This window comes from Aspergillus ambiguus (genome assembly GCF_047715705.1).
Source record: "Aspergillus ambiguus strain CBS 117.58 unplaced genomic scaffold BDV59scaffold_28, whole genome shotgun sequence".
Taxonomy (NCBI): domain Eukaryota; kingdom Fungi; phylum Ascomycota; class Eurotiomycetes; order Eurotiales; family Aspergillaceae; genus Aspergillus; species Aspergillus ambiguus.
This window is the reverse complement of record NW_027395541.1, coordinates 152,888-178,708: the sequence shown is the minus strand read 5'-3', so window position 1 is coordinate 178,708 and position 25,821 is coordinate 152,888. Positions and strand designations below refer to the sequence as shown.

Genomic DNA, 25,821 nt, shown 5'->3' with positions numbered 1-25,821 from the left:
TACTGGCATTCTTGTTCATCTGGTTTATACATTATCCGTGGTTCAGGCCATACATACTCTTACGCCAACCATAATCGCTAATCGCATCGACTCGGACATACATGATAGTGATACTTTGCTCCCTATATCGTCAGTCATGAATTCTGATATCTGTCTGTAGTGCAGAGCCCAAAGCGGTAGTGTAATTATATCACGTGACACGCGCCCTCACGCGTCTATTCGCGTTCCATCCAAACGCCCGCAGCTTCACCATCGCCGTCACCACCACTTCCCTTCCTCACCATCTCTCCCCGCCCCCTCGCGCGCGCGGACACTACAATGGCCACTTCACCGGAAGGGGATTTCCTACGTCCTCCCAGGTCAGCACCCATCTCAACGCATCCTCCGTCCACATGACCGACTAACGCGCCAAATCCACAGCGACGAGGAATACTCCTCTGTCTACCGCGAGCCTTCCAACTACAACCCTCTCGACACGTTCAAACTCCCCACGGGTCAAGACCGTCACTATCAACAACAATATGGCGACATGTATTTCCTGCGACTCGCCAAACTCAAACCCGCTGTGGAGAAAGTCGCCGTAGAAGCATGGGAAGGATTCAGCGTATGGCATTATTCTCGATCGCCCTGGTTTTGACGACACAATGCTGATGGACTTGTGACCCGCTAGATTGCCGGTGAACGGGCGCGTCGCGTGGATCGAGTTCTCGATGTGCGACAAGGTGAACTCTGCTGGGTAGCCGGGACAATCTACATGGATATGCCGTTGAAGCCCAATATTCTGGATGATCTGACCAAGGACGTACGATTTGCGCGATTCCCCGACCACCAGTCACCTGTTAACCCGTCTCTAGAACTTCACCCTAGCCCCTCCTCCTCGTCCCTCATATCTCGACCCCGCCCACCCTGAGTTAACCCAGATCATGTTGGAAGACGAGTCCGGTAGGTTGCGCTTGACGGGAAGTATGCTGCGGTCAGCACAGCTGGCAACCGGGGCTATCATTGCAGTCCTGGGAACCGAGAATTCCAATGGTGACTTTGAGGCTATCGATATCAAGGTCCCAGATCTGCCTCGGCAACCACAACGATGGGAGCGGGATACGTCAAAATCAACTCAAAAACATTCCAAATCCAAAATTGCCTTTGTGAGCGGCCTCGGTATTACCGGCAACTCGAGTGATTCGCTTTCTCTCGAGCTCTTGACAGATTATCTGCTCGGATATATGGGGTCTCCAGACGCCGCCACAATCACCCGGTTGGTCATCGCGGGTAACTCCCTCGGGGCAAGCACAACAATAGATGTCAACGAAAATGAGGCCGGTTCGAAGAAAAAGAATGCCCCGAAGAAGTACGGCTATGACGCCTCCGCATACAATGCCTCACCCATCACGCAGCTGGACTCTTTCCTGTCGGAAATCCTCCCGAGTATCCCCGTCACTCTTATGCCTGGCGCAAGCGACCCTGCAAACTTTTCTCTCCCTCAGCAAGGAATCCATCGAGCCATGTTTCCCCGGGCTCGGGCGTACTGCGCTCCTCCTCCAGCCACTGGACAGTCGCCGGAACCGGGTTGGTTCGATAGTGTCACCAATCCTTGGGAGGGAGATATCGAGGGATGGCGGCTGTGGGGAAGCAGTGGCCAGAATGTGGATGATGTGTTGCGGTATTTGGACTTTGCTGATGAATATGGAAATGGCGAGTCTGCGGACGGGGATATGGATGCCCGCATTAAGATCATGGAAGCTATGTTGCGGTGGAGATGTGGTGTGCCCACCGCACCAGATACGATCTGTACGTTGACCCAGCCTAGTGCATCTAACACTCAAGGTACTAACCTCATACCTCTAGGGTCCTACCCGTTCCAGGAAGATGATCCCTTTGTCATGCAATCATGCCCGCACATCTTCTTTGCTGGAAACCAGCCGAAGTTCAAAACCACCATTATAGAAGGCGATTCGCCGCTGAAGTCGAGCGGGGCGGACACGGAGATGACGGACGCTGATGACGACAATCCCGGGATCCGTGTTCGACTCTTGTCTATTCCAGAATTCAAGAAAACCGGCGAGCTTGTGCTGGTAGACGCCGAGACCTTGGAGGTTGAGGTGGTCAAGTTCGGCACGTTCGCCGGAAAAGAGGATAAGCAGTAATTTCGAAGAGGCATATATGGCGTACAGGTACAGGCGTTAATAAAAATTGCGTTTTTATTGCAATTCAACAATATAACTCCGTGGTACAGAATCTAAGACAATCGTGTTACCCGACAAAGTCTACGAATCCAGCCCATCTGATGTAGTCAATCGAGAGTTATGGTCTGTCCATACACAGTTAGAGCCATGAAAATGCTATTCATAATTCCAATTCATATGCTTACGGTGAAGAGACCAGTACTCGTTACATGGAGGGACTGGGCTAATCAGAGGACATCAATAACAACTACTTGAAGCATATATCACATGCTCACGTCTATTTCAGGACCAACCACGACAAAAGTTCCGATGGATTATCTTCGAAACAATGCTTCGCTAGCAACTTTTGGACACCAGACCTCCGCACCGTTGGGTCGTCCGTAACTGCAGTATGGGAGCGGCTGCCAAGACCCACGCGAAAAGCCATGATGGAGGCAAAATCGACCCCTACACTTCTACATCTTCGCCCGTACCCGTGAATTCGGGCTTCTTGCGCAGTCTTCCTCGGACCCAAGCTCATATATAAAGACATCTTGTCCAAAAAGAAAAAAAAATCGTACAATCTGCACAATGTTGCTGAACGCTGAAACAGGTACGCAGAACATGACCCAACGGCAAAGGAATATCCTCACAAGTCTAGCTATCTCCACTTCCACCGTTCTCTTAGTACCTTATTCCAAATGGCATGTTCCTCGATATCATGAGTGGATGAAAGACGAGGTCTGTCATCTCTGTCTTCCCCTTTATTGTATATGTAATTGGGAAGATACCAGCCCGTGAGAGACGTACCTAATCCGACTACAGGAAATACAAGAAGCCACGGCCTCAGAGCCGCTCTCCATAGAAGAAGAATATACCATGCAACAAAGCTGGCGTCAAGATCCAGACAAGCTCACCTTCATTGTCTGCCTCCCAACGCCTAGTGCACAACAGGCCCAGGGAATTCCGGACCCGCTCAGCGCCGAGGACGATAGCCCCGAGCGCATGGTCGGCGACATTAATCTGTTTCTCCGCGTCGACGACGGCGAGGAAGGAGACTCCGATCCGCAAATCATCGGGGAGATTGAACTAATGATAGCCGAGAAGAAAAACCAAAGAAAAGGGTTTGGTCGCGCCGCTCTTCTCGCTTTCCTGCGATATATAGTCGACCACGAAAAAGACATTTTGACCGAATTTGTTAATCGTGACACTATGGCGTCTGAACTGTTGTCTACTCGTGCCTCTGCGGCTTGGAAGTTCTCCTGTCTCAGCGTGAAAATTGGCCAGGCCAATGTGCGCAGTTTGGCGCTCTTCGAGAGCGTTCGGTTTGCGAAGGTCGCGGATGAACCGAACTACTTTGGCGAATTTGAGTTGCGACGGACGGATCTGGGGAGGGAGTGGATTGATGAGGCGCATGGGCGGGCTGGAGTGAATGGGTACGCCGTTTTGTCTTACGGCCGGAAGAATTGAGCGAGTTCGTTGATGCTTGGGGTGTGGGCTTAGCATATTGGTTTTGAGCGTCTTTACACCGATACGAATGGCTTTCTATTTCGTTGATAGACTACTGTTCAGTTTAGAAACGGTTATGTTGCTGTTCAAATATTACATAGATCATGGTCAAATATTTACATTTAGAATTCAAACTAATGCATATATATGGGCCCGCTCTGCGATTTCCAAAGTAGGTTCAAATCAGGTACAGACAAGACCGGGCCTCTGTTGAGGTAGACGTCCGGAGTCTCCATCCTCAGGCAACGAACGGAAAGAAGACATGCAGCAAAACAGCCAGCTCCCAGCTTTCCAGCTCCTGGTGTTTAAGCGTCGAACAAAGCAGGCCCGGGCATCGGGTATCCATCGCTCAGGTCCGAGTAGATATCGAACTTGATACCAGGGTCAGTGTCCTTGTACAGAGCGGTGCCGAGGGTGCCATCGGGGGAGGCGCTACCGCCGCCAGTGACCTCAATGTTGATACACTGGACGTAGTTCTGCGCACCATCAAGGTTGCCAGCGGAATGAAGGGCAATCAGTTCGTGACGGAGAACGTAGTTGCCGTTGGCGATGGACGCGGGGATGGTGGTCACCGCGGTGTTGTTGTTGGCAATCATATCATCGCTCGCCCACTCACCGGGAGGGCTAGAGCCGTCAATGAGACCCTCGGCTTCGATCTTGAAGAACTCCAGCGTTGTCTTGTCCACCTGGGAGCAGTCACCATTGCAAGGGGCGAGGTAGTTGATGAGAGGGCCGTGGTGGCTCTCGGGCCAGGTGGTCCATTCCAGCTGGATCTTAGAGCCGGCCGTCACGGGGGCAGTCAAAGCACCGGGAGCACCACCCTTATGGCAGATGATGTCTGGGCTGTCGTAGCCAGTGCCGTCGACAAAGCCAAGATCAGTGGCCGTGGTGGACCACCCGATGGTGTCCGGTGGGGAGTCCATGTAGGAGTACTTGTCGACGAGATAGCCCGTGTAGCTGTTCGGATGTCAGCCTGCAAAATCCCACGAGCACGTAAGATTGACAACACGTACTATTTGCCATCGGCAATAATGCCGGAGACATAGCCATGGCCAGCAACCAGGGAGGCCGAAGCAAGAATGCCCGTTGCAATCTTGGACAGAGACATAGTGCTTGATGTATTGAACGAAAGAAATGAACGATCAAGAAGTACAGCTAACGATTGAAGAGCCCGCTCAACCTTGAAGTATGAATAGAAGAGTACAATGTGGTTGAGTAGGAAAATTTGACAGGTTCGCGGACGTCCTTTTATAGCTGCTACCCAGGGACTTTGATCCTCCCCGTCATTAACATGGATAGTCGGAGGGTGCTCCACACTCTTGGCCCTGTCCTTTCTGTAACAACAGACGATTAGTGGAGGAAATTATCCGGGAATCTATCAATGCCGAGAGGCGTCGACTACAAGATACGCCGGCTCACCGTCGCTATGCAGTGTGATGCTCCGAAGCCAATAGAATATGGCCGGGCTGAAGGATTAATCAATTTGAATACTTTATGATGTCAAGCATTGCATATGCCTATATGAACTTCGCTCCCAGGCCCGGTCCCGCCTGATGCTGGCTGAGTGAGTATGGATTATGTTCTCTTGAACACTCGACTTCGCCAAAGAGAAGGGCCCAGTAAGGAAAGAGACCCGTATACTGTGTTACACCTCGAGAATGTCTGGTTTCAGCTGTCTGGCAGGTTCCACCTGATAAGGATCGACTGGCGAGGTGCCCGAGTGGTGAAGAAGGCGGAAACAATATGTGCGGCACACGCCATGGCTAATGCCTCCTGAGCAGCCATGAATAGCCAACGCCGATCCCCCAGCCTGCCGGGGTGCCGGACCGACGGCAATAATCGTTGGTGTCTGCACAGAGTGTACTTCATTCATGATCCGTTCCTGAAAAGGAATCGCACCATAGTTCTTGGTTCTTCAAGGCCGCAGAAGGGAGGGGGCCCTATATCACAGATCTAATCTACCAGGAACCAGCCGTGACCTGAATAGCAATGATTAGCGTTCCGGGGGTCGCCCGTTCCTATGATTCGAGGATGCTAACCTCCACCGTATCTAGTCCGTCTGGACGGTTGACCAGACCTTCCCACGGAAATGTCGGTCCACGGCATCACGAGAGAAGTCTACTGCTTCTATCATTGGGTCCGAAAGAGCCAAGTCCATCGGAGGTACCAGACAGACAACATCCACATGAGAGATCAGCAAGGCTGTGACACGGTGAAATTGAAGGGAAGTTGGCAGTCGTTTCACTATGCTTTTGCCAAGCCCTAATATAGGCTATTCTTCCTCCCTCGCAGACCCGACTACAACTCCATGTAGGAATTTTCCCAGGATGTCTCACTCGGCGATTGGCCAGACGAATTATGTTTCACAGAAACAGAATGCGCAAAGATCGCCTGGGAGGGGAGTCTCCAGGATCATCGAAACCCCCTCGACTTGCGGGCACTCACCGATGTCACCTCTTGCAACTTCCATGAACTCACAACGCATCCCCATGTGGCAGATCTGCACGGCGAAAGGGGCCGAAAAGCTTCTACAAAGGAGGATTGACACGATCAGCGTGGATCGCGCGGGTACGTATTATCCTAGGCACTACAAGGGTAATACTAAGACGAGAGGCCACGAGGATTGCAGGGGATTTCAACTTTTTTTTTTCTTGCTTCATTATATTGGAGGAGCCGAGGGGCTCCGACAAAGCCACCTCTCACGAGTTTAGACATGCAGGTCGTCTGTCGGAATAAACTGCCGTCTAGCCTGGCGTAGCGGTCACAGCATCCGGAAACAAACGCAGAAATGTCCAGCCAAAGTGAACAGTCCAGTGTCGGCCCACAAAAGCATTGAGTACTATCCATCCAACAATTGATTCATGCATCGACGTTTGCATGTGCCGTCCCCAGAGCTCAAATGTCCCTACTTCCCATCATAGAAGGTATTTACAGAGCCTTCTTGGTGCCCTTGGAGACATCGACGACCTTGAGGGCTGTTCGAGAAGACATGGTTAGTCAAGATTCACCCCAGTTCAATACGAACACCTTGATCATGCGTATTCCGGTCTCACGCCCTCACCGCAGGCAGTGATACACAGTTCGGAGGTTCGGAAGCCGGGATTCGATACACAAGTTGGACAACGTTTAGGTATAATTCGGGGTTTGTAACGCACCAGGAGGCAGGCTCTGCTTGAGCTTGTCGGCCTTGTCGGAGTCCTTCAGGACAAGGGTGTAGATGAAGCGCTGGCAGCGGACCTTGAACTTGATCTGCTGGGTGGAGCGGTTGCGCTTGATGCGGGCAGCTATTGGGATGAAAGAGACAGTAGTTAGCATTTCTCCCTTCACATTATAGGGTGTCAAGCTTCGATTGGTCTGCTGGAGCTGTCTCTCCAACTACCAACAATGACGACACCGAACCATAGCCGATCAAAACTGGGGAGAGCATACAGGACGCATCCTTGCGGCGGCAGATCTCAATGAACTGCTTAATGTCGGAAACTTCACGAGGCATGGTGGGCGGGTTTGGGGGACGTTATTCGGAGGGTCGTGGAAGAGAGGTCGGGACTATCGGGGGGACAAATCGCGATCTCGAAGCTCGACGTTGAAGCAGTTGCGGCGGTTGTGTGGGCGGGTTTAGGGTTGGGGGCGGGAAGCCCTGAGGCGTCAGCCACCCGGTGGCGGTGCGCAGATGAGTCAGATGGATATCAAGGTTAACTACGTACGGAGTATGAGGAAAGCTACAGTAGCTCATGCAGTTGCCTGCGGTTGTGCCACATATCCTCTTCCTATATAATCTACGTAGCATCTACCATTCCTTTCATTCTCCATACTTTCAGAATGCCCACCCCTCTGGATCGAGCGACGAATTCAAAGGTACGTTCATCACTTCAGACAAATGCGTGGCAAATCTACTCACAACACATAGAACCTTTTCCTTGGTATATAACCCAAACAGCAAGTAACCAAGTGCATCCCTGATTTCTCTGCTAGGGTTCGCGGGCATGGTTACCGCCGCGGCGGCCTGGTCTATTTGGGGTAGCGACATGTTTCCCGCTGAAGCTGACCCGACCGGAGGTATCCATGCTTCATAATCCCATTCCAAGCGATGACCATCAACTAACTGCGATCGAGATCCGGAAACGTGGACAGCCGAGGAAATGAAGAGATGGCTTCGTGTCGTATGTCGTTCCTTGTCGTCATCCATGCATCGTCAACAGCGTAATCAGGTTCATCCCAGGCTGACCGATGGAACAGAGAGGGCTGTTACCAAACGAGAATGCCACGCGCAAAGAACTGCTCGAACGAGTCAAAGCGAATATTCGCGTGCCACCGAAATCCACCAAATCTTGACCACATTAGGTTTCCATGCTCTTTGGTCATTTCGAGACGAGATGGCCGGCGCGTTCGCCTCTCTGGTTTTGTAGTGTTGTTGTCGCAAATCGGACCCCTCTATACCCAGGAATAAACAGCCTCTATCCTTTCGTCTGTAGTCGCATCGTAAATTCCGACCTGAACGACAGAAGACTCCGTCCTACACAACAAGCCGGAAGTTTTGGGTGTGAATCAGCCATTCTCTCCGTCGCTTCCCTTTGGGACCATCGGCGGTGGGATTCGGGACAAGCATGAAAGTCTCGCTGAACCCGCGCTGGGGAAGATCCCTCGACTCTCCAAAACGGACGAAACCGCTAACAATCACCAAAATCGACATGTCCTTAATCGTAGTCTCATTTGGAAGCTTCAATCCGGTCGCCGTGGGAGTGGGGTATGTTTGGTTGATGATCTGACAGTCGAACGACTGCACTTCGTAGTGCGTCGGAGGCATCTGGCTGACGAAGATTTCCTGAACAGCGTTTCCATCGGCCACCGCATTTCCGTTAAATAGGATGGTAGATGTCGGTTGGTTGTAGAATGAAGCGATCGCAGCACGGTTTGACTGAAGGGCAGGATAGAACGACTGGACGAATTCGGTGGCCGCTGAAGATTCCATGTGAGAAGACGTTCTTGAGCATGTCCGGAGACCTTACCGTCAGTCGACACTTTGGTGAGCGCATCATCTGTTGCAGGAGGCATCTTGAAGGCGAGAGTGCTCAAGAGCTGTGGGGGATGAAGGAAAGACGAGAAGGAGGAAACGAGCGGCAGAAAGAAAAAAGGTACGGAGGAGCTTGGACCACCCGGAGATTTATGGCAACTCCGACGAATCCATCGACACAACCCTCTCACCCTCCGTCTTCTCTCCGTCTCCCCCTATGCTCGTCATACCCCAATGATCATTCCTACATATCGCTCTCGGGCTCTCTCGTGGGCCAGCCAGCTGTTGACTCACCAACGTCCGGCGTGGAGATGTGTCTCTCAACGTACCGCGCGCCCGTCCTCCGTCATTCCGCGCCGGTTTGCGACCTCTACTTCCGAGGGCGCAAAGAAACCATACTATGTGACAACACCTATATTCTATGTGAACGCAGGTTCGTTGTTTCCCGGGTTTAGAAAAACTTGGGTGGTTTTCTAACAGACTGCGATCTCCCTAGCTCCCCATGTCGGACACCTCTACACTATGGTCATCGCCGATATCCTGAAGAGATGGCGAACACTCACCGGAGATTCGGACGCTCAGTTATTGACGGGAACTGATGAACATGGGATGAAGGTATAGCTCGTCTTTGGAGTTCGGTATTATTCGCGGTACTGACGGTACGCGATAGATCCAACAGGCTGCGTTGGCGGCCGGAATGGATACTCAAGCCTTCTGCGATATGAATTTCAAAACCTTCGAGGTCCGTTCCTCTCACATCTCGTTATATTTGTCGTATGTTGGTGGTTAGAACTCTTCTGACAAATGAATCCAGGCCCTGGCAAATGCTGCGAATATGGATTACAACCATTTCATACGAACAACAGATGCTGCGCACAAGGAAGCCGTTCAATACTTTTGGGTACGGAGTCAGTCGTTCTCAAACCAATTTCAATATACTCACTAAGAATAGGAAATGCTGGATCACCGCGGTTACATCTACACCTCAAAACACGAGGGGTGGTATTCAGTTAGCGACGAGACCTTCTATCCCCAGTCACAGGTTCAGAACTCATTGGATCCGACCACTGGACGAAAACGAATGGTGTCCGCCGAAACAGGAAAGGAAGTCGAGTGGTCCTCCGAGACAAACTATCATTTTCGCCTATCGGCCTTCCAGGAGCGCCTCCTGGATCTGTACAAAACGGGGTTCATCCAGCCTTCAAAATATGATAGAGACGTCATTAACTCGGTCTCTTCGGGACTCCAAGATCTGTCAATCTCCAGGCCTGTTGAGCGGTTGACCTGGGGCATTCGTGTCCCAGGTGATGACACACAGACGATCTACGTTTGGCTGGATGCACTTGTTAATTACTTGACCAAGGCGGGTTACCCCTTCCCTCCGGGTCAAGAAGGCCGCCTTGGTTGGCCAGCAGACGTCCACGTCGTTGGCAAGGATATTGTTCGGTAAGTTCGATCCCATTCTGGTAAGAAAATCGTGCAATGCTCCTGACCGCTACCAGGTTCCACTGTGTGTACTGGCCAGCATTCCTCATGGCTCTAGACTTGCCCCTCCCACGCAATGTACTCGTCCATGGGCACTGGACGATAAACCATGAGAAAATGTCCAAATCCACGGGGAATACCGTGAACCCTTTCTTCGCTCTTGACCGTTTCGGGGTTGACACCATGCGGTTTTTCCTTGCCTATCAAGGCGGTCTGGCCGGTGATGCTGACTATGATAACTCCTTCATTATTCGCGACTACAAGAAATTGCTCCAATCGGGGATTGGAAACTTGACCCACCGAGCAATTGGCTGTGCTAAGAAGGAATTGAGGACGTTCATCGTAAATGGAACAACAGGCAGGCTTCCGCCAGCAAAAGGGGAGGACCTCGTGTTTGAAGAAACAGTGCGGGACACTCCTGCCCTGGTGGCGAAGCATATGGAGGAGCTGAACCCTCGGGCCGCCCTCCAGGAGGTGGTGACATTGGTTGAAAAGGTGGGACAAAGCAAGACCCCGTAGGAAAACTCACCCCGTACTGACGCATTCTTGACAGGCGCAAAAGTATTTCCATGCGTCAGCCCCATGGCAAAACCCCACCGAGCACCAACGGGCGCTCTTCAACATCATTGACTCTCTCCGGATAGCAGGGATCTTGTTACAGCCTTTCATGCCCACCAAGTCCAAGGAGCTCCTGGACCTCTTGCGTGTAGACCCCCCGAAGCGGACATTGTCAGCCACTGCATTCGCCTCAGACCTGAGTTATGGGGATGGAGTCAAGAAGAAGATTCTGTTCCCCCAGCTTATTGTCGAGGACTAATCAACGCCATTACGATTCGGTTTGATAACAAAAATCCCCCATACGCGTTATGGAGAGACGTCCGAGGTCATGCTGGGACGTGATTGGCATTTCTCCGCCAGCGCAAGACTCAATGGGAAACTATGGGGAGCTTTTCCGTTTCGCTTCGATGGAGATGGCTTCATAAGGTTACCCAACCCAGACTGGGCTATCCCTATGAGAAGATTATGTTATGTCATGGCCAATGGAGTATTTCACTCGTGTCCACAAGGTTATCAACGGGAAAGGCCCAGATTGGCGACCAGGGAACGTTGATAGATATCGGGACGGGAAACCCGCCTGTTTCCCGCGGGGAACTCCCTCAGGGACCACCGGGAAGATACCGGTATGTATGGATCTCATATCTATATGGTGCGTGGTGCATTGTACTTTTATAATGGAAAGGGTTGTATTTTTCTGCTCTCGTTTGTGTGTTCTTCCATCTTGTTCTGCATTGATCCCATCTTGAATCCTCCCACTCCCGGTCTATACATCCATAGTATACCGCTCCTATACATCCCTCTCCTCGTCTCTCCTGACCCGAGCGCTGTATATTACTACAAACAATTCAGTACCCTGTTGGATACTCCATTCTCCTCGTCCTCCTTTCCGTCTCCTCCAGCCGACCCTGTGATACCGTCATCATGGGAAGCATCGCCCCCGAACAAGCGAAGCCCACCTTCAAAACACCATGGATTCAGACGCCTCTGGTGGAATCCGCCGCCCTATCTCGAGCCGCAGGATGTAGGATCTTCCTGAAACTGGAGAATGTGCAGCCAAGCGGCTCATTCAAGTCCCGTGCCATGGGCAACCAAATCCTCTCACACCTCGTCAAACCCGAAAACGCCAACCGCCCGGTCCACTTCTTCGCCTCCTCAGGCGGCAACGCAGGCCTAGCAGCTGTCTGTGCAGCCCGCAGTCTGGGCTACCCCTGCACAGTGGTAGTTCCCCTCTCGACGAAGCCTTTGATGGTGCAGAAGCTGCGCACTGCCGGGGCCGCGGATGTCATCCAGTACGGCGAAACCTTTTCCGAGGCGGGCGAGTACATGCAAAACGTCATCATGAAGCAGAAATCCGACAACGAAAGCGAAAACGTCGCCAAGGTAGCCCTTCATCCCTTCGACAACGAGCCCATCTGGCTCGGAAACAGCACCATCGTCGACGAACTCGTCTCGCAGCTGCCCGCGCCCTCCGGGGAAGACGAGAAGGCTGTCCACCATGGGCGGCCGCTGCCGGTCGATGCCATCATCTGTAGTGTTGGCGGCGGCGGACTCCTCAATGGTCTCGTCATGGGCATCGAACGCGAGCGTCAGAACCTCAAGATGGCCGGCCGGTACACGTCATCACCCTCCTCCAAGCCCATCAATCTCCTGGCCGTCGAAACTCAAGGGACAGACTCCCTTGCCGCCGCCGTGGCCAAAAACTCCCTCGTCTCTCTCTCCAAGATCACATCCCAGGCCACCTCGCTCGGCGCCATCCGGGTGTCCGAACGTACGTTCCAATACGCGGTGTCCCCGCCCAAGGGCATCGCCGTACACAGCACCGTGCTTTCTGACGCCGACGCTGCGAGGGGTGTGCTCCGTCTTGTGGACGATGAGCGGCTGCTGGTTGAGCTGGCGTGTGGCGTCTGTGTGGAAGCAGCGGTTGGCGACGCCGGAAAGCAGCAGCAGGCCTCGTCGGGAGTTGACGCTCAAGCCTCCCCGAACAGGAAGCGCAAGCGGGCCCAAGGATCGCGCCGTGATGAGGGATACGGTGATGACCGTGCATCGGCGACGGAGAACGAGACGGAGCCAGAGGAGAACAGCGAGCGAGCACGTCGGAACGTTGACCGCGCCGATGGCGCTGCGGACGCGATCCCCGCCCCCGCCGAGATCCCTTCGGCTCCATTGCAATCGAAGCTGAAGCAGCTGGTGCCTGATTTGAACCGCGATAGCCGTGTGGTCATCGTTGTTTGCGGCGGCAGCAACGTGACAATTGACGGGGCAGTCGAGTGGAGGAAAATGCTTCAAGAGGGATGGGGCAACTGAGTGCTTTCATTCCCTTTCTTTCTGACTCTGGTTTTACAAGTACATATGCTGATGGCTGGCCATTTTGTGTTTTCCCTTCTTTCCAGTACGATTAATCTTGTGTCATGACTGTTCATATCCTAGACCTAGATAGGCTATGTTTAATGGAGTTACATATATGAATTACGAGCAACTGGGCATTCGGACATCAACTATTGAGAAGAATTAACAGTATAGATACAAAGAGGAATCTCGACCAGAGTAGATTCACGCCGAAGCAGCCACTTCCGCCCCCTGTTCATGGCCTTCGACCATGCGGATCCGATAATCCCAGTAATTCTTTCGGATGGGGTCGTATTTCTCCTTCAGCAGCGTGAGCATACGGACGGCATCCGCCGACGTTTCCTCCAGCGCATACACGTCGGCGAGCCACTCAAGCGCGTGGCTACTCTTGACCTCCACCCCCGCCGATTGGCCGTCAGCGTCCTGCTTTTCCGCCACGAATTCCCTGGCAAAGTCCTTCCACTCCTGGACGGAGCGGCCGGCCGCACGGAAGACGCCCCGCGCATACGACCAGGGACTGCGGTTTTCCGGTGCGCAGACGATCTTCGACTTGGCGTACTCCAGCTCGGCATCAACAAGGTCCTCGTCGACAACAGCCAACTTGCCCTTCGCGGAGGGGTCGTCGGCATTACTATTCGGCATGCCCGCATCTGGCTCGTCGTCACCGCGCGGTCCGAAGCGAAGCATGAATCGATGGTTCCACGCGGAGTTGTTCCGGACGTCGGACGTCAGGAGCGTCTCGACGTCCTGAGTTTCCCGAGGAGCGTCCCAGAGCTTGAAATGCCGTACGAGCCAATGGCGATACGTCCAGACGTGGTAGTTTTTGGAGTCCTGCGCGAACATCTCCATGAGGAAGTCCTGCTCCTTCGCGGGGAGGGCTGGGAAATGCTCCCGCGAAGACATGAGGACTTGACGGTGTTGCCTTGAGGAACGTCAGTACGACAAGACCTTTCGGTCCCCATTTCGGAGGGTGCCAATCTGGATTGGGGTTTGCCTACCATATTTGGTAGTTTTTCAGGTACTTTAGCGATATGTTGTTCAGCCAATCGAGTTCCTCGTTCAGGTCTTTCTCGAGAGCGAACAGGATCTTCGCCCGGTATATCCTATGGAACCTGTCAGGCTAATTCGGCAATGGCGAATGTGATTGCCTGCGGTCAAATATTCTTACCAGACGGTATAGTGAGCAGGGTTCATTGCAATTACATCCTCGGTCAACTTCAGCGCCCGTTCAGACATCTCATTGGCGGCCATGACGGCGCGGAGATAGGAGGTGGCCTCGAGATACTCGGGGGCATAGGCGATGGTCGCCAAGGGCATAGCACCAGAATCTGAGCCATCGTTGAGAGGAATAGGCTCGATTGAAGCCCATTCGGGATCGGAGGAGTATGTTCCAGACATTCTCCGTGTTGATCAGACAAGAGGCTGCGGGGGGTGCGGACGACGCAGTGAGGTGCCTAGCAATGGAAGTTCTCCCTTCGTTTCGACTTAATGGCACCAGTCGCATGAATGGGGTCGTGTCACGAGAGTAGAGATACCTAGCACGACAGAGAGGAAATGATATGAGACAATCTACTGCTGCTGATGATCTGTATGAGGGAACAAAGAACGTAAGGCGGTGAGGTGGGGTACTGCGGGGTGCCTGAGGCCTGCAAGTGGCGGGACAATATCAGGAAATTCAGGCATCCACATCAGCAACAAGATCTTTTTTTCTTCTTTCTTTCCAGTGCAACTTGAGATTTATAGAGATACGTGATTTCAAATTCGTGGAGGGTGTAGGAACTTGAGAATAGTGTTGTTGTATAAGACTTAGAGCGGTTTTACTTCTTATTCCGTCCTGTCGATACATATTGCCCTACCATGCTAAATACTGTTTAGCTTGAAAAGAATACTAAAAAGCGCTAGACCGCTACAATAGATATTTAAAACACTATATTTCGTTGTAGGATTTTACAGTTTTCATTTACAATTACTTTGATATAAAAGATGGTCACGCTAGACACGACGAAAATATACCGTGACCCCCGCGTTCAAGATAATAGCTAATCAAAATTATAAATTCAGAAAAAGAATTCAATATTGAACCTACTATGTTATTAATACATGCAAACACTGCAGGCATAGACTGGAATGGCCCCACAGTATCGGGCAAATGCTACATAAATGAGTTTGTCTGAGTATCACGCCCGTCGTATTAGGGAGAACACAGTTCCCATACGTAAGAGCAGCCTGTCAGCTGGAGAGCAGCCCAGTTGTCAGGATCATGGCCTCGAGACCCAGCGCACCCATTCTCGGGCGCTTCTTGAAAATGATCCGGGTATTTGACCGGTGTAGCCTGCGCATCCAGGGAATCAAAATAATAGCCCCCGTCCGGTATCCAAAGGCTTCCTAGCCACCTCTTTGCCGCCTAGGCGTTGGCTGAGCTCCCCTTCGGTGATTTGATACTTCTTAAAGTCATACAGACGAGGTATACAGGTAGCTTTGTTAGCTGCTTTGGCCTTGTCGATAACCTTTTGCGCCGCCGCTCGCTTGTGAATCTCCCCGTTGTGAGCCACAATTTGGGCTAGAGGTTCAGTGACGCGTCGGCGTGCTTCCCAGTAGATGATAGACCCGCGGAAGAGCTTGCTTTCTTTGACTTTGTCGACGAGGCCGCTGCGATTGACGGCACTGAATACCTGGTCCATCCCTGTTGTTTCCCATTGCTTATTCTTGGAAGGTCGCCTATTGACCCTGTCGGGAGCGGGGTATCCTTTGGATTACCGCTGCTGTCCATTTACTCACTCCACAGATACCGCACGAAGTCATCGAGAGTGCATCGTTTGTCATCATTTCTCATCGTCGTCCCGCAATCAACAGCAATCGTCGTGGCCGAATTCATCAGCTTGACTTTCAATGCTTTCCCTCCCAGCACTTGTATGTACCAGAACGACGGCCTGGTGAAATGGACTCTTAGCTATGGATGATATGACGAGATCAGATGTATCTACTCACTGTTCTGCAGCTGCCCGTATTTCATAGCCGAGACCTGGGTGCAGGAAGCACCCCCAGAGAGACAAAACACAAACTGCAAGTTCTGAAGATAAGGTATACCAATTCTGGAAGGACATCTATGAGGGCATGGGAGTTAAAGGCCACCTAAAGTTTGATAAATATGACCGCGGCAACGACTTCACGCCGGCGAACTCAATTGGCGACGGCGACTCATGTTGGGCGCTTGGGTATGGCTATAACATCCCTGGTCCCGAACGGATACAACGAGTACAGCTTTGCCACTACCAAGAGTACGGCGAAGAAGGGCCTTGACCGCTCCGGACAATCTGGACCCGCAGATCAACCAGGCTTTCTTCGAGATGGGCACTAGCAGCTGGGTCGGCAATGGCATGGACCTCCTCGACTCTATCTCCATGTCCATCCTGATGGTAGTCGAGCAGTTGGACAACTGTCGCTGATGTTGCAGATGGAATCACCCAGAAACAGGAGGCTATCATCGCTGGATTTTTAGGAGCGCTGCTTTTCATGATTCCCATCGCCGGCCAGGTCTTGGGGAGCATCGAGGAGCTGGCCGTCGTGGATGCCGTGCTTTTCATCGCTTGAGAGGCAGCCAGCGCCGCCATAGGTGTGACTTACATTGTCAAGGACCCCGATAACACACCCCTAGCAATCATGATCCTCATCTTGTACTTGGCGTGTTGGCGGACGTGGCGAGCGTCGCCAAGGGAATATTTTTATCACGCGATAAAGAAGAATATTTTGCCAAGCTTGGGGATAAGGTGTGGAGTCACCTGGACTCCAGCAAGAAGGTTACCAGGGAATGCAGTACCTGAGGGGAAAGCAGGCGTGTATAGTTAGTTATCGTACATTTTCATTGGTCGTTCCATGCGGAGCATAAAGCGGCGCCGGCCTAACCTGATCGGGATGGTTCCCCGCACGGCTGCTTATCTCCGCCTTCCACTGCACCTTTGCTCTCGTCTTTTCTATCTTCTGCATATCCCTCCCGGGCCTTCACATCCGGTCGATAATGCGGCGCGTAAAGAAGTCCCGCAACGGCTGCGCACGGTGCAAGAGTAAGCGGGTTAGTTGACCTCCTTCTGTCGTCTTCTGTCCTCTTTTCCCGTTCTTTCCACCCTGATATGGAAAATTGCAAACCAACATCACATGAAAGTGTACCTCTATCTTACTATATCAACAGGTTAAGTGTGGGGAAGAGAAGCCTCACTGTAGTCGCTGTACCCGTCTAGGCGTAAAGTGCCCGGGCTATGTCCAGTCTTTACGCTGGGTCACTAAATATCCTCAGACTGCTGTGGATGACCACGAGGAAACCCCTCTCGATGGTCCACAGCCAAAGCTGAACCAGTCAACTCCTCCAAGTACACGCCCCTTGGAATTAGGGGACTCATTATCACATACCCCATTGGTTAGTGGAGATCATGTCTCCCCGCACGATGTCCCAGAATCTGGAGCATCGGGGGTGAATGGACCGAGTGCGCTCTGTGAGAATCTGTGGAATCTAGAGCAAGCAGACTCGCTGCCAGAATTGACTGATTTATGTCCTCCATCACCTGCGTCTGCGTCTGCATCTTCTGCAACCGCTCCCCAGCATGGAAGTGGGTTGTTCGAATTCGGATCCCCCAATAACCCGGAGAATCCGTTCGGCTTCTTTGCCCTCGCTGCACCATTCTTGCAGAGCGAGCCTCGAAACTTCTCCGGCTTCTCACCGTCAACGATCGTGCGAAGCTACCCTCCGTCAACTCCCCCACGGCCTTCCCACCGCGAGATCGCTTCCATCCCCCAACCTCTCAACAACCCTTCCTGGACCCTCATAGAATACTACTTCAAAGAAGTGGCCGCTCTATTCTCCAGCTATGATAGCCAGATGAACCCGTTCCGGTCGACTGTCTCACGTCTATGGGGCTCCTCATTAGCAATGTGCAAGACCATGCAGAGCATGGCAGCTGCCACGCTGGTGAACGACTTCCCCCAGTTTGGCCCTATGGGCCGCAAGCTCCGAAATGAGGCGGTCGATATCATCACTAACGAGGCGGCTATGGACGACAAGTCTCTCTTGGCGCTTCTCATGCTTGGTCAGACCGCCAGCTGGCACGACTCCAAGGATCTGGGGCTGTCGTTCTTCAACCTCCTTCGAAATCACTTCGACAACAAAAGACTAGACCAGGCCGGCCCTGGTCGGGGTAATAACCACCAATTCTTCGAAGAAGCCTTGATTTATTGGGAGATGCTCCTCTCCTTCGTAGCAGATGACTCGGCGGTTTTGTCTGGGGCCACGGGCGCCGGCGTTGGTGAGTCGCTCGTCTTACAGCGCGTCCCTCACCCGTGGACAGGGATAGCACGCGATACCCAGTTTACCGTGCAAGAGGTCGGGCGACTCGTCCGTCATGAGAGGAAGCGGGTTCGCTCCCGACATTTCACCTCCCACGCGGACATTGTCCAGGCACAGCGAGCGATCGAGAAAGCACGCGAGCTGGAAGAGAGATTGCTCGGCCTCGCCCACCCGGCGGAAGCGGAGATCGTCAGCCCCGGTGATGACGAGACCCCGGTCTGGCACCTGTTGACCATGGCTGAGGTATACCGTTGCACAGGCCTGATGCAGCTCTACCGCACCTTTCCGGATCTGCTCCGTCGCCGGTTACCCCTCCAGCAGTCCCCTCAACCCTCACCCCAATCCCGGAGTCACCAGCAAACATCTGCCACATCGGGAGATCCGTTCCTCCCCGCAGAGATAGGCCAGGGTATAGACAGCGCAGGCTGGTACTGTGACCCCACCCCCTTCCTCCAGTCAGACAATGGCGACGGCGACGCCACAGGGAGCACATCAGATGCCTCTTACAACCAGTGGCTCACGGAGTTCGCTCTCACCACTCTGTCCCGCCTCAAGACAATCCCCCTGGAGTCGCGGACCCGGTGTCTCCAACCCATCCTATTGGTCGCCTCTTGCAGCGAACTGCGGCTGCCCCGAGAAAACCCCCTGTCGTCGCAGACAGACCAGGAATCTTCAGACGCCACCGGGCCCAATATCTCTTCGCATGCGATCGAGGTCTCCCGGACTCGCCGGTTTGTCTTGGGCCGGCTGACCTCATTCCTGCACGTCCTGCCCCCCAAACCCATCAGTGTTTGTCTGCAGCTCGTGCAGGAGGTCTGGAGTCGAATGGATGCGGGGGAGCCTGGTGTGTACTGGATGGATGTTATGATCGAGAAGGGATGGGAGACGACGATGGGGTGACCGGGATGCTTCTTCATGTGCATTGTACAAATTCAGACGTGAAGTCGGTCTTACTTCTGTGTAAAGGTTTCTTTTCGTGATAATGATGATACCCTGGGCATTTCAAAAAATATGAATGGATTTTGTTGCAACTACAGACCATGGCGAGAGCTGCCAAATTTTTTCATTTTGACCGATTGAGCCACAGGGCTGTATATTCGCAGTAGAATGACAACATTAGTCGCCCACATGATCCAATAATGCCTCAACAAACATTCGCCCATTTTATGCATGTATGCTCCATGCCTTATTCTCAAGCCATCCCGAAAGTCGAACACAATATAGCATAGATGCACAACAATAGAAGCCAACATAGTCAGTCCACTAAAAGGAAATAATCGAACAAAGGATGATACAGAAAACAGAATGAAGAAGATATGGAAAAATGCTGGTCAAAGTGGTGAATCATTTGTACATGAAGTAAACGGAACTAAAGGAGTAAAGATGAAAGGAGCTGATTAAACGATTATCAAGACGGTCTCAGCAGTTGTCTCCAGACCGGACAGCAAGGTTGAGGAGAAAGAGAATTAAGATGAATGGAGAAGAATAGAAGGTAAGAATGGACTCCACGCCGAAGAGACATCCAAACGAGTGATTCAACGGTGATAGATTCAGGAGCGCGGCGCCCGCTTCCAGAATTTCCAACCTTCACGTTTTTCGTGAGTGCCGACCCCAACGAGACGCTCGATTCCCTCAGTGCCATCGGCCATTTCGAACTTCTGCTGGTCGATCTCCTCACCACCTTCCTCGTCGGTACCATTGCGAAGCACCGCGGGCCAGAGGACTCCGATCCCGTCGCCTCCTAGGGTGGTCTCGTACTTGGCGAACCCTTCGGCTGAAAACTTAGCCTCCAGGTCGCGGACGACATTCTTATCGGCATCGGGACGTAGCAGAGTAATCGCACAACCACCACCGCCAGCACCGGTCAATTTCGTCCAGCCAATGTTGGCAAAATCGACAAGCTCGCGGATACGCTCCAGACGGGGGTGGGAGACCCCTAGAGAGACCAGGAATCCATGGTTAATGCGGATCAAGGTCCCCAGGCGATCAAGCATCTGCTCGGTGACGCCGGTCTTCTCGCATCCCTGGATCAGCTCATCTGCGGACCCAGTCAATTTGTCAATCGCGTCGAGGATTGATTCGGTCACGACAGGGTGTTCCCCCTTCAACTTGCCAACTTTGGCGACTTCGACGGCGGTAGAGCGGGGTTGTCGCGTGTCGACGAGAAGGAGGGGGAGTTCGGGGAAAGTAGGGAGAGAGACAACCGATGGGGGTTTGGAGTAGTCCGTTCGTCTGAAGATCACGGCCTTGCCGCCTGCGGAGACCGTGTTGTCCACACCGCTGGGGTTCCCATGCGTGCACATCTCGCCCACGAATGCCCAACGGTTGATGCGCTCAATCTGGAGCTCGGCCTCGTCAGAAGGCTGGTCTGGATGAGGACCGGCCAACGTGCGGATCTGAAGGAGAAGCGCAGCGCTCAAGCAGACGCAGACACTGGCGCTGCTGCCTAAGCCGGCACCGATGGGGATTGTGGAACGTAGAGTGTAGATGGCGCCCGGGTGCTGGGGGGAGCCAAGGGAGAGAAGAAGGTATAGGAAGGCGGACGCAGAGCGACGATGGATTTTGCGCTGGTCCTCAGGCAAGTTGAGCGAGACTTCATCGACATACGGCTGGATCGCATCGAGGAGTTCAGGGTCCAAGGAAGTCACGAGATCGTAATAGTACTTCTTTTTGGACGGATGGTGGAAGATGTGCCAAGGCAATTCGTCTATATTCCATGTATGCGCAAGCCCGATATCTCTGAAATTCAAAGTCACGGTGCGCTGCGACTTTGATAAGGTTGTGACGAGGAGGTATGAACGGAGCGAGATGGCGGCGGCCATGGCAGCTTTCCCGTGGACGACTGCATGTTCCCCAAACACGATGACCTTCCCCGGTGCGGACACCATAAAGGTGGGCGCCAAGGGCGATGATGCCTTTCTAGTCATGGATTGTTTCTTTGTAGTCGAACCGTTGGTCGTCATGGAGTTGATCGGGGGTTGGCTCGAGGAGGTGGAGGAGGTCGAAGAGGAAGACGGGCTGACTGAGGCGCGATCCAGGGAATCGAAACTGTCGTCGCTAGGGGAAGAAGGTTTCGGGCGCGAAGGAAGGGATTGGGCTGGAATGATATGGGAGACAGTCGCACGCTGGTTGCCACCCTTGCATGCCTTGACACTACCGTTCTTACGGCGGCCACGGGCGTTCTGCATGACAAGCCAGGAAGATGCCTGTACGGGGGGGAGAGGAACGAACGAGGGAATGAGAAGGCGATTCCTTTGAGATTCAACAGATAGTGTGACGGGAACTAGGCGTACGCCATGGCGAAGGAGAGGGAAGCGAGAGAACGAAGAAGACGAAAGAGGACGATGGAGAAGTTGATGACGGTTGAATTGGATGGTTCAGGAGGCCTGGCGTAAGGAGAAACGGTAAATGACCGCATCATGCCCAATCAGCGGCCTCCCAATAGTCATTGGTCACCCGTCGTCCCTGCGGGAAAATTACCTATTACGCCATGTGACCGTAAGTATACCACATTACCCCATCTGGAGTTATGCCCTGCACTAAGGTAAATAAGGCCCGCTGAGTAATCTTATCCCTGCATAATTATTCTCAATAAAAGTACGGAGTATATCCCTGTAGGATATAACACAACCTTATGGAACCCGTCATCTCTTATTATCCATGCCACCTGCAGTGCATCATGCCGCTCCTGCATGCATTTTCGTTATTAATAACCCGGAAACCATCCATCATGTCGATCAATGCACCACCTAAGGTTCCCCACGTCACTCCAGTACGAAGCACTGGGGAGAATTTTTCCAGCTCCAATAATCTGAAGTAGCACTCCTCTAATATATAGACTCGTGGGGAATATATCAACCTGATATCACTCACGATGGATCCTGAGTCACGTATCTGATCTTTCTAGCCTTCCAAGATCGACAATCCCCACCATCGGGGATTGGTCTTTCTTGATTCCATGGCTTCGCAATCCGGATCCCCGCTTCCGGCAGACGCAGGCCTTATTCCATGACGACTCAATGGCTCTGACGATCCAACTCCTTCGGACACGTTCATCATTGGTCGGGGATATCTGCCGCTAATTGCTCGTCTCGCCACGACCCCTGACACGGGCTGTATATCCTGTTCTCAATCCCCCTCCCGTCCTCTTTTGGAATGTCGAGCATGGACAGATGATCGGCCGCAGTTGTGATATCCACAGGGTCCTTTGCTGGTTTGGCTGTTTATCTTATTCCATGGAAAGCATCCAAGCCAACTGAGTCAGGGCCCCTTGACGCCACCATGATGTAAACGGGTAAGTCAATCTCGACCCTATCACTCCCACCAACTCTCGTCGTACAAACTTACAAACCTTGGGTCCTTTCCTTTTGACTTCGTTTGGTGACAGTAGCTCTGCAATGTCCCGGAAGGCGCTTCGCCAGCTAGAACCTTTACTGTGATTCTCTATACGATCTATCTTTCTCTAACCGCAGGCGCACGACCCCATGGTGTCCATTGACATCTCAGAACCACCATCCTGTTCAGTCGATTCACATCAGACGCAGCCTATGATTGGTGGAACTGTGGATATACTCTAGAGAAAATCCCCTGTACCTATGCTCGGCCATTAATTTCCTTGCCACACCAAGCTACCCTAGTGGGTAGTCTGCTGATCAAAACACAGCAACAACTGTGCCAATCCTGGCCTATTTATGATTCACCCACACCATAGATCAGCTTCCGGGTGCTCCTGTCCCTTTCGATGCACAGGTACCATATCGCGCTCCACTGGTTTGCCACTCTCCTCGCTACGTCAGATGTTGTGACATCACTCCCGTTGCGAGGGCCGTCGTCCTATGGACCATGCCAGAACTTCCGAAAGGTTGCTCCAAGTCCCTATTTAGACTTTATGATCACGACATATATAACAGTCAAGAACCACCCACGCCCGGTCTCAGGGTTCTCTAATGCTTAGAGCGTTTATAATGCATCAGTGCGCTCGTGCCTCTCTTGTAAGTCCCATGCCAATTTATCCCTTCACCCTAACTGACATGCCGTTGAAGTTCACAAAGAGCGACAATCACTCAAGTCCACAACATCCCTAGGATATCACGAGTCTCTACGTGCTGCTCAGAATGTCTGATCTCCTTGCCGCCCGTCCAACCGGGGTTCCTTTTGCCTATGCAGACCCCAAAGACACTCTACTCAGTGATCCAATGGTGATAACAAATGCCTTATGCGACGAACTTCTCCGCAATTCGCAGGCGGTAACAAACACCGTCGACAGTATACCACCAGCCGTCGTTCCCCCCGGCGACCAACTCCCAAATATCAATAAACCATTCTCAGCTGACACCCAATCGTCAATTTTTTCGTACGATGGGCCTCCCTCCGCACAGTATGATATGGTACCATCTCCCACGGCGGAACATCATGTCTCACCCTCTTCTCTTCAATTGAGCCCGCAATCTGACGGCCACATCGAAGGGAGGACAAAGTCGATGTCCCCGAGCTCAGAGGGCAAGAAAACAGGAGCGTCACAGTCCGCCCGCAAACCGGGCCGACGCCCGTCCAGGGTCGGAGACGATCAACGCGAGAAGTTCCTGGAGAAGAACCGCATCGCCGCTAACAAGCATCGCAAGCGCAAGAAGGAGTTCATCCAGGGCCTGGAGTCCCGGTATGGAGAGCAATTGAGCCGGAAGGATCAACTGAAAGCGGAAGTATCCGCGCTCCGTGCGCAGGCGTTGGATCTGCAGGAGACTCTTTTTACACATGCCCAGTGCAACAATCAACCAATTCAGAACTATCTTAATAACAAGATTGGTTGTATCTATGCACGGCAACCGGTAAGTGACGGTAATGGGTTGAATACATCGTATCGTCTTTGAGCATTGAGTACTCCTCATATATGTGTTACGAATCGCAGGCGTGTAATTATAGGTATACCCTTTTGCAGCACCCATTGGACTTGTACCTAGGATGTTGGATATACGAGACACAAAAGTCTTCTAATGAACAACTTTTTTGACTTTGAGCCGCCACTATGCATGTGACAATCACAACACATACATCTGCGAGTCCAAAAGGCCCAAACGGAGGTGTCTCATTGTCACAAGCTAGACTAGATTTCATTATAAGGACAGACTTGGGTCAGCTTTCACACATTCTTCTAACGATTCGGCACGGGCTCCTCGACTCCCGTAGGATTCCTACGTGTCTCTGTCTAAAAAATATCCCGTTAGAGTAGTCACACTTCGTCTCTTATAGCTACCCACATACCACAGGTCAACTCAAAACCGTGGTCTTTACGCCTCGAACGGAAGCCCGAGCTCCTCAACCGGATATTGAGGCTCAGCAGGGGGTGCATCAGTTGGCTCCGGTCCGTGTATCGGTTCAGGTCCAGGCATCACTGGTTCAGGTCCCGGTCCGGGCTGTGGCCCAGGCTGTAGTCGACAATCAGCACCATATGCATTCTTCTGTATATGTGTAGAAATGTATCACGTACTTGCCAACGATACCAACAGCATTGTCCCCAACAACATCTCCGCCCGACACAATTTCCCACGAATCGGTAACCTGGACGGCATCGTGGGCATTGATAGGAATACCCACCGTACTGCCGGTAACAATATTGAGCCTCAGCAATGGAAGCAAGGACGGTTGTTGTCAGTAGTGCCACTGTGGAGAGCTTCATCTTGGCTGCGATCGTTGGAAAATTGACACTTGATGGGTTGAATTTACAGTCAACTGCCCTGAGAGTTGCTAGTAAGGTAGATTCAGCGCCTTCACAGGGAGCAACTACTGGATATTTATATGGCTCAGTACCTCGAAGCAGCAAGGTCACTTCCTCCTTCCCGCCCAACTTTTCCCAGCTCTAGTAGTGCAACGCGGAGGCGGAGAGTGCCGCACTCGGGGTGTAAAGGGTCAAGTATCACAGAAAATACCGTTCCGAGCCAGGTTTGTGTCCCCAGGGGTCGTCTTTACTTAGTATACGACATTCACGAAAGGTCCACACCTGTAAGTCTGCATGTATGTTGGATGGGGCGTATATAGACTCCTTCCCCGCAGTGTCACTTCGGGTCTAGACTGGTGTCTGTGCCCCGTGAGGGACGATATAAACCTATCATTGTAGTTATTCAATGTAGAATGATCCGTGTTGTCTTGTTTTGAGAGAGCTCTCACAGTTAACAGCTTGTCACTGTCCCGTTAAAGAATTCACCGATGTCTGGTGATGTTAGCTCCCGGTGGCAGACACAATTCATATCGCTCCACGTGTGACGCGATGACAAAGATGTCCTTAATATAGACCTATATGTTCCGTTTATGAATGCTTCAACGTCAAACTGCTGGTCTAATGGTTTGCCATGTTGCTGAACTAGCGGCTATACATGAAGTCACTCATAAGCCAACACAATATCATACTTGCTGAAAGGTGC

At 52.3% G+C, this 25,821-nt stretch overlaps 13 protein-coding genes across 13 annotated transcripts; 7 read left to right on the top strand and 6 right to left on the bottom strand.

Moving 5' to 3' along the window:
* The first annotated feature begins 261 nt into the window (after positions 1–261).
* On the top strand, positions 262–2,281 carry BDV59DRAFT_183442 (DNA-directed DNA polymerase delta subunit POL31). The gene is made up of 5 exons (XM_073690515.1): positions 262–359; positions 421–604; positions 671–802; positions 855–1,788; positions 1,846–2,281. The coding sequence occupies exons 1-5, from the start codon at positions 319–321 to the stop codon at positions 2,142–2,144; spliced, it is 1,590 nt and encodes a 529-aa protein (XP_073545711.1). The 5' UTR covers positions 262–318; the 3' UTR covers positions 2,145–2,281.
* Positions 2,282–2,644: 363 nt separating this feature from the next.
* Positions 2,645–3,779, top strand: BDV59DRAFT_183440 (uncharacterized protein). The gene is made up of 3 exons (XM_073690514.1): positions 2,645–2,775; positions 2,824–2,903; positions 2,988–3,779. The coding sequence occupies exons 1-3, from the start codon at positions 2,754–2,756 to the stop codon at positions 3,630–3,632; spliced, it is 747 nt and encodes a 248-aa protein (XP_073545710.1). The 5' UTR covers positions 2,645–2,753; the 3' UTR covers positions 3,633–3,779.
* Positions 3,780–3,827: 48 nt separating this feature from the next.
* On the bottom strand, positions 3,828–4,811 carry BDV59DRAFT_209320 (lytic polysaccharide monooxygenase auxiliary activity family 9 protein). The gene is made up of 2 exons (XM_073695377.1): positions 4,685–4,811; positions 3,828–4,628 (listed from the first exon to the last, which is right to left on the bottom strand). The coding sequence occupies exons 1-2, from the start codon at positions 4,777–4,779 to the stop codon at positions 3,977–3,979; spliced, it is 747 nt and encodes a 248-aa protein (XP_073545709.1). The 5' UTR covers positions 4,780–4,811; the 3' UTR covers positions 3,828–3,976.
* Positions 4,812–6,196: 1,385 nt separating this feature from the next.
* Positions 6,197–7,266, bottom strand: BDV59DRAFT_183437 (60S ribosomal protein eL38). The gene is made up of 3 exons (XM_073690513.1): positions 7,101–7,266; positions 6,827–6,955; positions 6,197–6,646 (listed from the first exon to the last, which is right to left on the bottom strand). Exons 1-3 carry the CDS (start codon positions 7,162–7,164, stop codon positions 6,600–6,602), a joined length of 240 nt encoding a protein of 79 aa, XP_073545708.1. The 5' UTR covers positions 7,165–7,266; the 3' UTR covers positions 6,197–6,599.
* Positions 7,267–7,336: 70 nt separating this feature from the next.
* BDV59DRAFT_75897 (Ish1 domain-containing protein) lies at positions 7,337–8,094 on the top strand. Its single transcript, XM_073697043.1, has 5 exons — positions 7,337–7,526; positions 7,579–7,591; positions 7,644–7,727; positions 7,785–7,831; positions 7,908–8,094. Exons 1-5 carry the CDS (start codon positions 7,491–7,493, stop codon positions 8,001–8,003), a joined length of 276 nt encoding a protein of 91 aa, XP_073545707.1. The 5' UTR covers positions 7,337–7,490; the 3' UTR covers positions 8,004–8,094.
* Positions 7,974–8,753, bottom strand: BDV59DRAFT_183433 (putative nuclear transport factor 2 domain protein). The gene is made up of 2 exons (XM_073690512.1): positions 8,678–8,753; positions 7,974–8,627 (listed from the first exon to the last, which is right to left on the bottom strand). The coding sequence occupies exons 1-2, from the start codon at positions 8,721–8,723 to the stop codon at positions 8,185–8,187; spliced, it is 489 nt and encodes a 162-aa protein (XP_073545706.1). The 5' UTR covers positions 8,724–8,753; the 3' UTR covers positions 7,974–8,184.
* Positions 8,754–8,874: 121 nt separating this feature from the next.
* Positions 8,875–11,732, top strand: BDV59DRAFT_183431 (methionine--tRNA ligase MSM1). Its single transcript, XM_073690511.1, has 7 exons — positions 8,875–9,115; positions 9,179–9,297; positions 9,353–9,424; positions 9,497–9,583; positions 9,635–10,128; positions 10,185–10,662; positions 10,721–11,732. Exons 1-7 carry the CDS (start codon positions 8,917–8,919, stop codon positions 10,982–10,984), a joined length of 1,713 nt encoding a protein of 570 aa, XP_073545705.1. The 5' UTR covers positions 8,875–8,916; the 3' UTR covers positions 10,985–11,732.
* BDV59DRAFT_209314 (putative L-serine dehydratase) lies at positions 11,560–13,029 on the top strand (the record flags this gene model as incomplete). Its single annotated transcript, XM_073695376.1, has 1 exon — positions 11,560–13,029. Exon 1 carries the CDS (start codon positions 11,647–11,649, stop codon positions 13,027–13,029), a length of 1,383 nt encoding a protein of 460 aa, XP_073545704.1. The 5' UTR covers positions 11,560–11,646.
* A 174-nt stretch (positions 13,030–13,203) lies between these two features.
* ramB (bifunctional protein farnesyltransferase/protein geranylgeranyltransferase) lies at positions 13,204–14,652 on the bottom strand. The gene is made up of 3 exons (XM_073697042.1): positions 14,240–14,652; positions 14,070–14,174; positions 13,204–13,993 (listed from the first exon to the last, which is right to left on the bottom strand). The coding sequence occupies exons 1-3, from the start codon at positions 14,467–14,469 to the stop codon at positions 13,276–13,278; spliced, it is 1,053 nt and encodes a 350-aa protein (XP_073545703.1). The 5' UTR covers positions 14,470–14,652; the 3' UTR covers positions 13,204–13,275.
* Positions 14,653–16,922: 2,270 nt separating this feature from the next.
* BDV59DRAFT_183426 (uncharacterized protein) lies at positions 16,923–19,326 on the top strand. The gene is made up of 2 exons (XM_073690510.1): positions 16,923–17,140; positions 17,258–19,326. Exons 1-2 carry the CDS (start codon positions 17,087–17,089, stop codon positions 19,304–19,306), a joined length of 2,103 nt encoding a protein of 700 aa, XP_073545702.1. The 5' UTR covers positions 16,923–17,086; the 3' UTR covers positions 19,307–19,326.
* A 46-nt stretch (positions 19,327–19,372) lies between these two features.
* BDV59DRAFT_75870 (uncharacterized protein) lies at positions 19,373–19,808 on the bottom strand. Its single transcript, XM_073697041.1, has one exon. The coding sequence runs from the start codon at positions 19,657–19,659 to the stop codon at positions 19,438–19,440; it is 222 nt and encodes a 73-aa protein (XP_073545701.1). The 5' UTR covers positions 19,660–19,808; the 3' UTR covers positions 19,373–19,437.
* Positions 19,460–21,802, bottom strand: erg12 (mevalonate kinase). The gene has a single exon (XM_073690509.1). It carries the CDS (start codon positions 21,592–21,594, stop codon positions 19,957–19,959), a length of 1,638 nt encoding a protein of 545 aa, XP_073545700.1. The 5' UTR covers positions 21,595–21,802; the 3' UTR covers positions 19,460–19,956.
* Positions 21,803–23,374: 1,572 nt separating this feature from the next.
* BDV59DRAFT_183421 (bZIP transcription factor) lies at positions 23,375–24,463 on the top strand. The gene has a single exon (XM_073690508.1). The coding sequence runs from the start codon at positions 23,521–23,523 to the stop codon at positions 24,271–24,273; it is 753 nt and encodes a 250-aa protein (XP_073545699.1). The 5' UTR covers positions 23,375–23,520; the 3' UTR covers positions 24,274–24,463.
* Positions 24,464–25,821: the final 1,358 nt, after the last annotated feature.

Coding starts and splice junctions, on each gene's coding strand:
- BDV59DRAFT_75870 (XM_073697041.1), bottom strand. CDS start 19,659: ATGTTGGCTTCTATTGTTGTGCATCTATGCTATATTGTGTTCGACTTT.
- erg12 (XM_073690509.1), bottom strand. CDS start 21,594: ATGCAGAACGCCCGTGGCCGCCGTAAGAACGGTAGTGTCAAGGCATGC.
- BDV59DRAFT_75897 (XM_073697043.1), top strand. CDS start 7,491: ATGCCCACCCCTCTGGATCGAGCGACGAATTCAAAG. Junction 7,728..7,784: donor TGAAGCTGACCCGACCGGAG/GTATCCATGCTT, acceptor ACTGCGATCGAG/ATCCGGAAACGTGGACAGCC. Junction 7,832..7,907: donor TGAAGAGATGGCTTCGTGTC/GTATGTCGTTCC, acceptor CCGATGGAACAG/AGAGGGCTGTTACCAAACGA.
- BDV59DRAFT_183440 (XM_073690514.1), top strand. CDS start 2,754: ATGTTGCTGAACGCTGAAACAG. Junction 2,776..2,823: donor GTTGCTGAACGCTGAAACAG/GTACGCAGAACA, acceptor TCACAAGTCTAG/CTATCTCCACTTCCACCGTT. Junction 2,904..2,987: donor ATGAGTGGATGAAAGACGAG/GTCTGTCATCTC, acceptor ATCCGACTACAG/GAAATACAAGAAGCCACGGC.
- ramB (XM_073697042.1), bottom strand. CDS start 14,469: ATGTCTGGAACATACTCCTCCGATCCCGAATGGGCTTCAATCGAGCCT. Junction 14,175..14,239: donor CCTGCTCACTATACCGTCTG/GTAAGAATATTT, acceptor CAGGTTCCATAG/GATATACCGGGCGAAGATCC. Junction 13,994..14,069: donor CTGAAAAACTACCAAATATG/GTAGGCAAACCC, acceptor ACGTTCCTCAAG/GCAACACCGTCAAGTCCTCA.
- BDV59DRAFT_209320 (XM_073695377.1), bottom strand. CDS start 4,779: ATGTCTCTGTCCAAGATTGCAACGGGCATTCTTGCTTCGGCCTCCCTG. Junction 4,629..4,684: donor ATTATTGCCGATGGCAAATA/GTACGTGTTGTC, acceptor ACATCCGAACAG/CTACACGGGCTATCTCGTCG.
- BDV59DRAFT_183426 (XM_073690510.1), top strand. CDS start 17,087: ATGCGGCGCGTAAAGAAGTCCCGCAACGGCTGCGCACGGTGCAAGAGT. Junction 17,141..17,257: donor CACGGTGCAAGAGTAAGCGG/GTTAGTTGACCT, acceptor CTATATCAACAG/GTTAAGTGTGGGGAAGAGAA.
- BDV59DRAFT_183437 (XM_073690513.1), bottom strand. CDS start 7,164: ATGCCTCGTGAAGTTTCCGACATTAAGCAGTTCATTGAGATCTGCCGC. Junction 6,956..7,100: donor CCGCCGCAAGGATGCGTCCT/GTATGCTCTCCC, acceptor TCATCCCAATAG/CTGCCCGCATCAAGCGCAAC. Junction 6,647..6,826: donor CAAGCAGAGCCTGCCTCCTG/GTGCGTTACAAA, acceptor CTTCTCGAACAG/CCCTCAAGGTCGTCGATGTC.
- BDV59DRAFT_183442 (XM_073690515.1), top strand. CDS start 319: ATGGCCACTTCACCGGAAGGGGATTTCCTACGTCCTCCCAG. Junction 605..670: donor AAGCATGGGAAGGATTCAGC/GTATGGCATTAT, acceptor GTGACCCGCTAG/ATTGCCGGTGAACGGGCGCG. Junction 803..854: donor TGGATGATCTGACCAAGGAC/GTACGATTTGCG, acceptor ACCCGTCTCTAG/AACTTCACCCTAGCCCCTCC.
- BDV59DRAFT_183421 (XM_073690508.1), top strand. CDS start 23,521: ATGTCTGATCTCCTTGCCGCCCGTCCAACCGGGGTTCCTTTTGCCTAT.
- BDV59DRAFT_183433 (XM_073690512.1), bottom strand. CDS start 8,723: ATGCCTCCTGCAACAGATGATGCGCTCACCAAAGTGTCGACTGACG. Junction 8,628..8,677: donor CACCAAAGTGTCGACTGACG/GTAAGGTCTCCG, acceptor TGGAATCTTCAG/CGGCCACCGAATTCGTCCAG.
- BDV59DRAFT_183431 (XM_073690511.1), top strand. CDS start 8,917: ATGATCATTCCTACATATCGCTCTCGGGCTCTCTCGTGGGCCAGCCAG. Junction 10,129..10,184: donor GTTGGCAAGGATATTGTTCG/GTAAGTTCGATC, acceptor GACCGCTACCAG/GTTCCACTGTGTGTACTGGC. Junction 10,663..10,720: donor TGGTGACATTGGTTGAAAAG/GTGGGACAAAGC, acceptor CATTCTTGACAG/GCGCAAAAGTATTTCCATGC.